The 12,285-nt window shown below is 40.2% G+C and overlaps 1 protein-coding gene across 2 annotated transcripts; it reads left to right on the top strand.

Annotated features, from left to right (window-relative positions):
• The first annotated feature begins 680 nt into the window (after positions 1–680).
• LOC126627007 (uncharacterized) lies at positions 681–2,529 on the top strand. 2 transcript variants are annotated; one of them, XM_050296423.1, is made up of 6 exons: positions 681–843; positions 1,329–1,381; positions 1,580–1,617; positions 1,706–1,775; positions 1,893–1,974; positions 2,062–2,529. In XM_050296423.1, exons 1-6 carry the CDS (start codon positions 741–743, stop codon positions 2,292–2,294), a joined length of 579 nt encoding a protein of 192 aa, XP_050152380.1. In that variant the 5' UTR covers positions 681–740; the 3' UTR covers positions 2,295–2,529. The 2 variants fall into 2 exon arrangements, with proteins under 2 accessions (XP_050152380.1, XP_050152379.1); XM_050296422.1 differs by having other exon boundaries at positions 1,326–1,381.
• Positions 2,530–12,285: the final 9,756 nt, after the last annotated feature.

The following is a 12,285-nucleotide window of genomic DNA, read 5'->3' as shown; positions in this document are numbered from 1 at the left end:
CATTATTATTGTAAACTAACTAAAATGAAGGGAAGAGTTTAAACTCGACGTAGTGAATTAAAAAAAAAAAAAAGTTTTAACAAAATACTTCCGATACTGTTCATCATCTGTCAGGATGGTTCCACTGTTTGTGATTTCTTTTAAATTTTGATTCTATTTATAAACACGACAGTCCCACGGCAAGAAGCCGAATTGAACCAAAAGAGAGCCCAAAGTTTGGGAAAAAAACAAAAACAACAAAAAGGCCCAAAATAGGGAACACTTCCACGAAAGAATCAACGAGAGAGATTTTTCAGTATGACTGGTACATAAGATAGTATACCACGTATTATTATACAAATGATTGAAAATGTGTGCTAAAATGTTAATAACTTAAAAAATAAAATTTCTCATCACTTCAATTAAAGCACGTGGTCTACCACTTGTGTTCCCGTCACAATTAAAAATTTCTCAGAATCAACAACCAGCTCACCGAGAGATTTTTCAATGTGACCGTCATACGAGGTGGTACACTACGTGTTCCTATATAAATGGTGGGTTATGTGTGTTAAAAGGTTAATAATTTAAAAATTAAAAATTTTCACCATTTACATAAAAATACATGATGTACCATCCGTATTTCCGTCTCAACTAAAAATTTCTGCAGCTCACCATTTCCTTCAAGTCAAGAACTTTTCCAGTCGTTTTGTAATTTCTGAATTCAGACCAGTACGAAGTAAGAACCAGCTAGAGAGAGAGAGATGGTTCGTCTGCGGGGAGGTGCAAAGAGAGAGCAAACAAGCCCTCTGGGAGAAATTGGCGACGAAATTAAAGCAATGGACGTAGAAGATGACAATGCTCGAGGTCAGTTTCTCCCATTTCTGCTTTCCTTGATATTTCTTTCTTTCGCCTGCATTTCTTTCTCGTTGCGTGTTTAAGGTTCACATATGTTAGTCATACATTGCTACAACCATGGTTTCTTTGCAATTTTTTCTCCGAATTTCTGCTGGAAAATGCTTTTTGTCGTTTTTCTTTTTTTTCTTTGTGTAGAAATTTGAGGTAAAGTGACGTAGGGTTTGTTTGGGACTGCTTCTGTAGGAAGCACTTATGCTAGAAACGCTTGTAGTATTATAAACAAGTAGAAATTTTTATAAAAAAAGTTCCAAGTGGAAGCACCTCTACAACCCATAAGAACTATAATGTTTTTCTTCCAAACGCATTAAGGTAATTAGAAGCACTTTTGGTTGTCTAAACAGAAGCAAATCCCAAATGGGCCCTAAGAAATTTTGGGCTTTTTGCAAGATTATGCTTTGCCAATAAGTGACTGAGATTTTTGGTGTGGATAGCAGATGGCAAGAAGAGGCATAAGATTGGGGACCAAACTGATTCCTTTGCCGAAATGGTACTTCTTCTTTTTTCCGCCCTCGTAATTTAATCTCTGATTTGCTATAAGCAAGTTGGTGTGACTTGATTGATCTGAATACATATGTTGTCAGGATGTAAAGGTTGTAACTTTATCGATCTGAATTGGCTAATCTAATTCGTTTTTGATGATTCATTTCGTCTAATTTACCTTGATATGTTCTGAATGTGTTCACAGAATACTAAGAACCTGCTCAAACTTTTGGAAGACGGGACGTATCCTTTGTGATATATTTGATCGTTTATGTTTTTGTTCATCCATCACATTGGCATTTTCGGGGTTTTTCTTAATTCACTTTGCAAGTAAATGTGTGGGAAACCTTGTAGAGTTGGAAAGAATCAAAGAGGGGAACAAGGTGCTTGTTAGGGACAGGGTAAGTTCAACCGATGAAGTCCTTCGCTGTGTAATTCCTACGTTTAAATGGTGTCATTTAGCATGAATTAACCAATTCTGTACGCATGATTAGAATTGTACATCTGTTCATTGACAGGACATGCAGCGGAGGGTTGCTGAGAAGAAGCCGGAAATTCAGAAGAAGGATATGAGAGTGGAAGCATGCATCTCTAAACCAGGTAATTAACTTGACACATCACGCGTTTGAGATATTTGAATCTTCTTCTGGATGAACATTTGCTTTGACGTTTGGTAAATGCGTGCAGCATTGCAGCCTAGTGCTGATGAATTAGCCCGAGCTAAAGCGGAGGCACGCAAGAAGATACTTCCCTGCCCTCGCTGCGAAAGCTTGAACACAAGATTTGAACAGTTCAAATATTCCAATCTACGTAAAGAGAAACGTTTGTGCAGAGATTGTAAAAGAAGCTGGATTGTTGGTGGAAAGTTAAGAAGGGGTGGCGTTAACAACTCTCTTAAGCTAGGGTTAGTGCCTCTGTGAAGTTCCAAACTGGTTTTGTAAAAGGAGGACTCCAGGAGTAGATGGCAAGAGGTGTAGTTTTGTTAAGTGCCATTATATATGTATGCATGAGGAGGTGCTGCAGATCTTACTAGTGAGGACAGCTTTTGATTGTGGAGGAGATTTGAATGATATGTTATGGTTGACAATTATATTATGATTGTGAAGGAGGTGTAATTTCATAGCAATAACGTAATGTTTTGCGAGAAAACTAAAATACATGAACTGCGTGATTGATTTAAAATATTATCAAAAGTAAAATTCTCAATGCAAGTATTGCTTTCCAAGGAAAAATGATTTATTCATTGGAGAAGGGGAGTCAAACCGAAAAGCGTTGAGAAATTCTATGGCCAATTTATTAGAGAGAAATTTTATGTGCAACACGTCTTGTCTTTTGAATAGAGGAAACATTGAGAAAGCGCCACTTTTACTAAATTTCTTTTAACGTTGATTTGATTTTTGCACAACATGTTTGCAAATCAAATAATGTATCACTAATAAAAAAATAAGCACGTTAATCAACACTTAAATTATAATTCAATTATCAAGAACCACATCATTTACACTATGTTTGGATAAAGAAGTTTAAGATTACTAAGAAATTTTAAAATGACGGGATTTTATTTTCTAGAAATTGTGAATTGTTTTGTTTGGTTAACCTAAAACAACAATGGAATTGAATACGAAATTTCTTATTTTTAAACTCTCAATCATAGAAATTGGAAAATGACATATATTTACATGGAATTTAAACTTGGGAGTTGAAGGCTCCATGACACACCCCGATCCTAAAATCAAGGCGTGCTGGCCGTCACGTGGGCGTGACGTAACCAAAAGTGCGACGCAGAAGCAATAGATAAGAGCAATATGAAGAAATAAAAACCAAATACTAACAATAATATCCAACTAACATGCTAGAGTGAGTTTAAGTGTGAAACACACATATTCAGAGCATAAATACTAGGTGCAGTCAAGTAGGAATAACTAAATTACAACACCCGAAGGTGAGTCCTAAATTTATGTAGTCTGTCAGAACGCCGTGGAAATCCTTGTGAGCCACCACACCGCTAACTAGAAACTGGAGGGGCGCAAAACAAGATTGAGTGGGTTAGTAAAACAAAGCTTTTTGAAAACATTTCATTTAATAATATTTCTAACCTCTCGCTGTAAAACCTGTATACATTCCCAGAAAATGACATAATATGCATATAATTCTTCAAATATTTCAATTCACAAATCTTTATCAAAAACCAGAAAGTATGCCATGCCATAACGTCAACAACAGAATAAGAATGCAACAACAAAATAAGAATGCAACATTATAACAGGTGAAATAAGGAATCAACCGGAGACCCTACAATTGGTCTTGTACGGTTAATTCAATAGCTCAATATCCAACCAGCTAGAGTCACCACAGTGACCTGTACGGCGCCACTCTGCACATAAATCGAAACTACTTGAAGTAGTCTGTACGATAAGAAAGGTATAAGAATACGCTCTAGTGCTTCTCTCATCAACAGTTGTATAATAATCTAAACTCACCTACAAGTCGGAACCACCTCATGGTATGTACGACATGTCGGAACCCTCTAATGGTTTGTACGACATGCACCTACTTGGATCCAAGGTGAGCGTGTGGTGCAGGGTGAATAATATAAGCACTAACACCAGGGGTGCATGTTTGAGCTTTCAATACAATTCACATCACAATGATTAACATAAAACTCACCTGTGCGGCCCCGACACAATTCACATATATATATGCATCAAATACTAATTCACATATTTCATAATATGCATGCATGGCATTTTAAAACACACTTTCATTTAAATTCAATTTCTGGGAAAAATTAATAGTATATAGGTATATACAGAAAATACTGCCCACTCACTAATAAGTTGAAGGGTCGTAACCCCCGTTGTGACATCCCACATCACCCAAGAGAGTGATCCTTAAAGGTATATTCTCATCCCTACCTAGCACGAGGCCTTTTGGGAGCTCACTGGCTTAGGGTTCCATCGGAACTCCGAAGTTAAGCGAGTAGCTTGCGAGAGCAATCCCATGATGGGTGACCCACTGGGAAGTTCTCGTGTGAGTTCCCAGAAACAAAACCGTGAGGGCGTAGTCGGGGCCCAAAGCAGACAATATCGTGCTACGGTGGTGGAATGGGCCCGGGAAGTGATCCACCCAGGGCAGGATGTCTCAGTTTGGTATCAGAGCCTAGGTTGCAGTCTTGTATAAATTGTTAATGCTCTAATGATCTTTTGGTGTCTTCTGTCAGAACTATGCCGCCTCGTAAGGAATCACGCTGTGCTACTGAGTCTAATTTTCCTGATATAACTCAATTAGGGGAAGCGATGGCCCATGCCTTTCAGAATGCAATCCGTCATCCTCCTCCTCAGAGAACACCCCTGGAGACTATGTATAATCTGAAATTGGACCGTTTCATGGGTAATGAGGGTCATGAAGGAGCAGAAAAGTGGTTAGACCATATTGAGGATGTAGAGTCAGGGGAATCTTCCTGCTAATAGATGGGTTGAGACCACTACTTGGTTTTTGGGGCGAGAGCCAGCAGCTTGGTGGGTAAATCAGACTAAGTTTATGTCACATGAGATGGCAGCTGACTGGGAAGTATTCAAAGAGAATTTTATGAAAAGATTTGTTTCTCCGGAGTACATTGATCGTAAGAAGCAAAAGTTCACTCAATTGAAGCAAAAGAATATGTCGGCACATGAGTATTACAGGAAGTTTACAGACTTGTCTCGTTATGACCCTGATACAGCTGGTAATCAGGTAGAGATGCTTCGCCGTTTTAAGCTGGGAACTAAGAGGAAATGGCGGACTTTTGCTAGTGCGCTTCCTTGCACCGATTATCATGAGTTTTATGAGATTTTGGTTAGGATGGAGGATTCTGACAACCTTCCTAGTAACAGTGAGGATGATGAAGATAAGAATGATAATCAGAAGAAAGAGGATAGGGGTAAAGGTATCTCCACTCAGGGAACCCGTAAGACGCAGAATTTCAAGAAAAGTGGAGCGAGCTCGAGTTCTTCCAGTGGAGGATTTAGTGTCACAGGCCCGAGGAGAGGTGGAAGATTTGCTGGTGGACCCAGGTTTCAAAGACAGAGATTTTGGTGGTGCTGGTGGTTTTGGTGCTCTGTTGTGCCGCTGTTGTAATTTCAGACATCATGGAGAGTGTATGAGAAGTGGTGGTGCTTGCTACACTTGTGGACAGATGGGACATAGGGCTGCTCAGTGTTCCCAGAGTCAGTAGAGGTCTCAGCAGTCTGTTATGCCACCTTCAGCGTCGATTCAGCAAAATTTTGGATCAGGCAATTATGGTCAGACGGGTCGTGGTGGTGCTTACCATTACCAGGGTGATGCTGCTCCATATGCTTCCGGACAGTATCAGTATTCCCAGGATCCTTATTCTCAGACTGGGTATTCCCAAGACCCTGGAGGTTATACTTCTTATTCTTCCATGCCAACTAGTGGATCTTAGTGGCATCAGGGAGGTCAGCCCCGACAGGGAGAGGTTACTGCTAGTGGTGCAGGACCATCTAGGTAGTCTAATCAGCCAGGACATGGACGTACTTCTCAGGAGCGAGGTAACCAAGGCAACAGAGGTCGTGGTGGACGACAACTAGCTCAGGGACGTGTTAATCACATCTCACTGCAAGATGCTCAGAACCATCCAGATTTGATTATGGGTACGTTAAATATTCTTGGTCATTTTGCAAGAGTCTTGATTGATTGTAGTACTACACATTCTGTGATTTTTCATACGTTTGCTCAAATGACTCAACCTCACCCTACACCTCTAAGATTTGATTTAGAATTTGCTATGCCTAGAGGGGACAAATGTTATGTTGATAGTGTTTATCCTGGGTGTCCAGTGATGGTGGATGGTGTGGTTATGCCAGCTAATCTTATCCCGTTAGATATTATGGATTTTGATGTGATTTTAGGGGCAGATTGGTTGCATTGTAATCATGCCCATATAGATTGTTACAGGAAGTCAGTTATTTTTCATCGTCCTGGATTACCAGAGGTTACTTTTGTGGGTGAAAGAAATAGGGTGAGACATGGTGTTATTTCTGCCATGAGAGCAAATAAGTTGTTATCGAAAGGTTGTCAAGGATACTTAGCACATGTGGTGTTAAATGATGTTGTTCCTAGCAATGTGGAGGAAGTTGGAGTAGTCAGGTACTATCCTGATGTATTCCCAGATGATTTTCCTGGATTGCCGCCTGATAGAGATGTGGAGTTTTCTATTGATTTGCTTCCAGGTACAGATTCTATATCTTTAACTCCATATAGAATGGCTCCAGCTGAACTGAGAGAGTTGAAAATTCAGTTACAGGAATTAATTGATAAATGTTTCATTCAACCTAGTACTTCACCTTGGGGAGCTCCAGTGTTATTTGTAAGGAAGAAAGATGGAACTTTGAGATTATGTATCGATTACAGGCAATTGAATCGGGTAACGATTAAAAACCGTTATCCATTGTCTCGTATCGATGATTTGTTTGATCAACTCAATGGTACGTGTGTGTTCTCTAAGATTGATTTGAGATCTGGCTATTATCAGTTGAAGATTAAAGAGGATGATGTACCTAAGACGGCTTTCAGGACCCGTTATGGGCATTATGAGTTTTTGGTGATGCCATTTGGATTGACTAATGCACCTGCAGCTTTCATGAGGCTAATGAATGAGGTATTCCAGCAATATCTTGACACGTTTGTCATTGTCTTTATCGATGATATTCTGGTATACTCTAAGTCAAAAGCAGATCATATTCGACACCTTAACTTAATATTAAAGAAATTGAGGGAGCATCAGTTGTATGCCAAGTTCAGTAAATGTAAGTTTTGGTTGAATGAAGTGGCATTTTTGGGGCATGTAGTATCGGCACAAGGAATTCAAGTAGATCCTCAAAAGATAGCAGTAGTGGAGAATTGGGAACAACCACGAACCGTCACTGAGGTACAGAGTTTTCTGGGTATAGCAGGTTATTATCGATGGTTTGTTCAAGATTTTTCTATGATTGCCTTACCACTAATGAAGTTAACCAGGAAGGATGTTAAGTTTGAGTGGGACGAGAATTGTGAGCAAAGTTTCAGCAGTTGAAATATTGCCTCACTCATGCTCCGATATTGGTACTTCCTGATGATAGCAGTAACTTTAAGATTTACAGTGATGCTTCTTTGAATGGTTTGGGATGTGTTTTGATGCAGCATAATAGAGTGATTGCCTATGCTTCTCGACAGTTGAAGATTCATGAAAGGAATTATCCTACTCACGATCTTGAGTTGGCAGCCATTGTTTTTGCTTTGAAAATTTGGAGGCATTATCTCTATGGTGAGAAGTGTAAGATCTTCACAGATCATAAGAGTCTTCAATATTTTTTCACTCAGCATGATCTTAATCTTCGTCAACGAAGGTGAATGGAGTTACTAAGTGATTATGACTGCACTATTGAGTATCATCCGGGTTGTGCAAATGTGGTAGCTGATGCGCTGAGTAGGAAACCTCAAGGTCGACTCAATGCTTTGTATGCTTGTCATGTTCCTATTCTTGCAGATTTGAGAGCTCATAACCTGTACCCCTGATGTTAGTGCTTATATTATTCACCCGCACCGCACGCTCACCTTGGATCCAAGTAGGTGCATGTCGTACAGACCATGAGAGGGTTCCGACATGCTAGTCGTACAGATCACTAGAGGTGGTTCCGACTAGTAGGTGACCTTAGATTATGTGCACAGATGATTGATGAGAGAAACACTAGAGCGTATTATTACACCATCCTTGTTGTACAGACTACTTCAAGTAGTTCCGACTTATGTGCAGAGTAGTGCCGTACAGGTCACCGTGGTGACTCCAGTTTGTTTGGATATTGAGCTGTGGAATTAACCGTACAGGACCAACTACAGGGTCTCCGGTTGATTCATTATGTCACCTGTTATATTGATGCATTCTTAATCTGTTATTGACATTATGTCATGGCATATTTTCTGGGTTTTGATAAAGAATTGTGATTTGAGATATACGAAGATTATATGCATATTATGTTATTTTCTGGGAAAGTATACAGGTTTTACAGTGAGGGGTTAGAAATGTTTTAAATGAACTGTTTTTGAAAAACTTTGGTTTTACTGACCCACTCAATTTTGTTTTGCGCCATAGTTAGCAGCGTTGGTGGCCCACGAGGATTCCCATGGCGTACTGACAGACTACATAAATGTAGGACTCACCTGCGGGTGTTGTAATTTAGTTATGGTCCTACTTGATTGCACCTAGTACTTATGCTCTGAATTTGTGTGTTTCACACTTAAACTTATTCTAGCATGCTAGTTGGATATTATTGCTAGTAGTTGGGTTTTATTCCTTCGTATTTCTCTTATCTTTTGCTTCCGCATCGCACTTTTGGTTACGTCACGCTCACGTGATGGCCATCACGCCTTGATTCTGGGATCGGGGTGTGTCAGTTTGGTATCAGAGCCTAACCCTGGCCGTGGTGTGCCGACGAGGACGTCGGGCCCCTAAAGGGGATGGATTGTGACATCCCACATCACCCAGGAGAGTGATCCTTAAATGTATATTCTCATCCCTACCTAGCACGAGGCCTTTTGGGAGCTCACTGGCTTCGGGTTCCATCGGAACTCCGAAGTTAAGCGAGTAGCACGCGAGAGCAATCCCATGATGGGTGACCTACTAGGAAGTTCTCGTGTGAGTTCCCAGAAACAAAACTGTGAGGGTGTAGTCGGGGCCCAAAACGGACAATATCGTGCTACGGTGGTGGAATGGGCCTGGGAAGTGGTCCACCCTGGGCTAAGATGTGACACCCGTGACGTCCTTGAATAAGCTCATCCTCGGGATAGGTATCACCTATATGCGAAACAACTATAAAAACGTTAATTAAAGCACATAACTGACAATGCGTAATAACTTCTCATACGATGCTCAATTTGGGTATACGAATATACCACGGTGACCTACTCGACGTCACAGACGTCGAGGTATTTTTAGAAAAAAATTTGGACTTGCCACACGCCCCCACGCGTCGGGAAGGGCACGGACCCACGCGCCCCTACGCGCGACATCTTCTTCCTCCAATCGCCAGACTGGTTTCGCCGGTGCCGGAAAACTGGAGATTTTTCAATCTCTTTGTTCTCCGTCATTTCTCCACCATTTTCTACGCATTTTATATTAAAATGAAGCCCTAAGCATGTAGAATCACGTTGTACTAGTTTAAGGCTCTAAAAATTACGAAATCTCATCGGAGAAAATCCAAGAAAACCGGCCAACTTCGAACCCTACGATCCCGACGTCCAAAACCTTCAAACTAAGTACTCCGAGCTTCCTTGGAACCTCACTAAGCTCCCTGTAAGCTTAGAATTCCCTGAAAATCAACAATTCACGTGTGCATGAACAGTGACATCAAACTAGGGTTCGGATTTCACGTGATTTCAAAGGTTCTAAGTTTCAAAAATAGTACCATTCAACTCAGGAGGTTGCAAGGATGAAGAAACTCACCTTATTGACGTCGATCCGTGATGTTTTGAGGGATTTTGGGTTCTTGTCCGTACGGTTCGAGAGAGAGAGAGAGAAACTGAGAGGGAAGAGATAGAGGGCACGGGATAGGAGAGAGAGAGGAGTTTGATGGTGAGAGTATGTGGTCCACCTAAGTCCCTAACCACATAAAAAAAATGCATACAATTTTAATCCCATTAAATTTCCAAAACTTAGAAAAGTATGCACTATTCAAATAATTTGACACACATACCTTTGCAACTGCTAAGGGCAATTATGTCATTTCACACCCACGAATATAAAATTCCGGAACGGGCTGTGACACTCTAAATTCAAAAGAAATAAATAAAAAAAAATTCCACGCGGAAATTTTAAATTTCTATGTTTATGAATTCAAATAAGAGAATTGGTGCATTGAATTTATAAATTCTAACTTTTATCCAAATTCCAAGTTTATTTCTCTCATCCAAACATAGCATTAGTTTACAAAATTTAGTTTAAGAATTTAGTCTCCAGAGAAAAGACCAATTAACAATTTTGCTTCAATTTGCCCCAACCCTTGCTCTCTCTTTCTCTCTCTCTGTGAAAAGCCCCAAGAGAAACCCTTACTCAGCCGCCGGCCCTAGCCTTTGGCTTTAGGGTCAGTGGCAGCCCTGAAAATCTCTCACGTTTCCTTCTACTTTTCTTTCTTCTCTTCCATTCCTTGTCTTTTTTATGTTTTTTTTAGCTTTGTCTCATATTTGAGCTTTGGTCTCATTTTTGTTCCCTCTCCTCAATCATCGGTCGCTCACCGTCATCCCACCCCCCCAATATCTCCCTATCACACCATGTTCTCCTACATCCCTCATGCTGCCCTTCATCTTTCCCAACGATGAACCATGATTTAAATTTATGAGTATTGAGCTCTATCTTAAATCAAGACCCAACCTGTACAGCTCACTGTCGATTCGGCTTACCGGAAAAATTGGGTAAAGTGTGGAACGATTCACGTCAGAACAAGGGTGTTTTACACACCCCCTTCGCCCTCCCCCTTCCCCTATTACGTTTGGTGACTTTTCTTACAGGTGTGCCTATGATGGCTTTGGCTCTCGGTGGATTGATTCTGTGCAATACTCTTAGATTTGGGTTTTTGTAATACCCTGAAATTTTAAATACATGAAAATGTGGAGAAAAATCGAAAATAAATCGACTTAGAAAAATTGAATTGAGAACTTTTAAAGTTTTGTTTATGGAAATTATTATAAATTATGTCGTAAAATTTATCGAAAAGTGAAAGGATGAAAATGCATGCCTCTAGTTGGCTAAATTGAATTATACGATGATGTACTTTATCCTCATATATTTTATCATATTTCTTGACATAATTGAATAGAGAACGACCCTACAAGTGTGCAGGTGAAAACCATTTGTCAAACGAAGTTATAACGAATAAAATAGAAACGAACGAAGATAGGGGCAAAATGATCATTTTGCCATGAATCTGGAATGCTCCAGATTTGCTGGAGTTTTGTTTGGGTGTAGAAAAGCCACGTGGTGGTTGTGGTTAGAGGAGGAAGAAAGGAGGAACCAACAAGAAGAGGGAAGAAAGAAAAAAAAAGAAAGAAAAAAGGGAAAAGAGAAGGGAGAAGAAGGGGGGACTGCCCAATCAGGGGGAAAAAGAAGAGAAAGGGACCCAATAAAAAACAAGAGAAGGGAGAGAGGTGTGGGACACTGGATCCCTTCGACCCGTTCCCTTTTCGTGACCCGATCCGACGGAAAGAAGGGGTTCCGATGCAATTTCTAGCCAAATGGGTGCAAATTGCACCAAATTATCACTTGGAAACAAATCCCCAACCTTCCCTCTTCCATTTTCACCCAAATTTTATTGGGTTTGAGCTTGAATTCGAGTAAAACGAAACCCGTGGGTTCCGAGGGTGCTAAGTCGAAATCCAGCAATCGTGAGAGTAATGTTAACCACCATCACCATCAAACGACTTCTCCTGAGGTCAGGAACAAAGCCCAACCAGTTTTAGGGGCGGTGGTCTTGCGGATTGGTCGAATTGAAGAACACCCAAATTCTAGGGTTCCGGTGGGTTTGAGTAAAATTGGGGCTTTTCCCGGCCGAATTAGACTTCGACATAGGTATAAAAGTTGTTCCTCTTGACATGCTCTACATTTCTGTAAAATTTGAGAAGTTTTAGAAATAGAAGAAATTTGGGGATTAAATTGATAATTTAATCGTATGTTTTGATAATTAAAATATGGATATAGTTTTGTGAGGAATTAAGGGATTGAAGTTGAAAATCGTGATTAATGGTAGTAAATTAAACAAGAGTTTAAATTGGGTCTATCATCAAAATTATTTCCCGAAAATAAGTATTTTAGGGGCGGGGCGTTACAGTTTTGGTTCGGGTGCATTTTTCTGTTTGGTGCGATGTCTTTATTCGTGGAGGTAACGG

Source organism: Malus sylvestris, chromosome 6, assembly GCF_916048215.2.
Source record: "Malus sylvestris chromosome 6, drMalSylv7.2, whole genome shotgun sequence".
Lineage (NCBI taxonomy): Eukaryota > Viridiplantae > Streptophyta > Magnoliopsida > Rosales > Rosaceae > Malus > Malus sylvestris.
The sequence above is the reverse complement of the archived record's forward strand: the minus strand, read 5'-3'. Positions and strand labels throughout refer to the sequence as shown.

Coding starts and splice junctions, on each gene's coding strand:
- LOC126627007 (XM_050296422.1), top strand. CDS start 741: ATGGTTCGTCTGCGGGGAGGTGCAAAGAGAGAGCAAACAAGCCCTCTG. Junction 844..1,325: donor AGAAGATGACAATGCTCGAG/GTCAGTTTCTCC, acceptor TGGTGTGGATAG/CAGATGGCAAGAAGAGGCAT. Junction 1,776..1,892: donor AGGTGCTTGTTAGGGACAGG/GTAAGTTCAACC, acceptor GTTCATTGACAG/GACATGCAGCGGAGGGTTGC.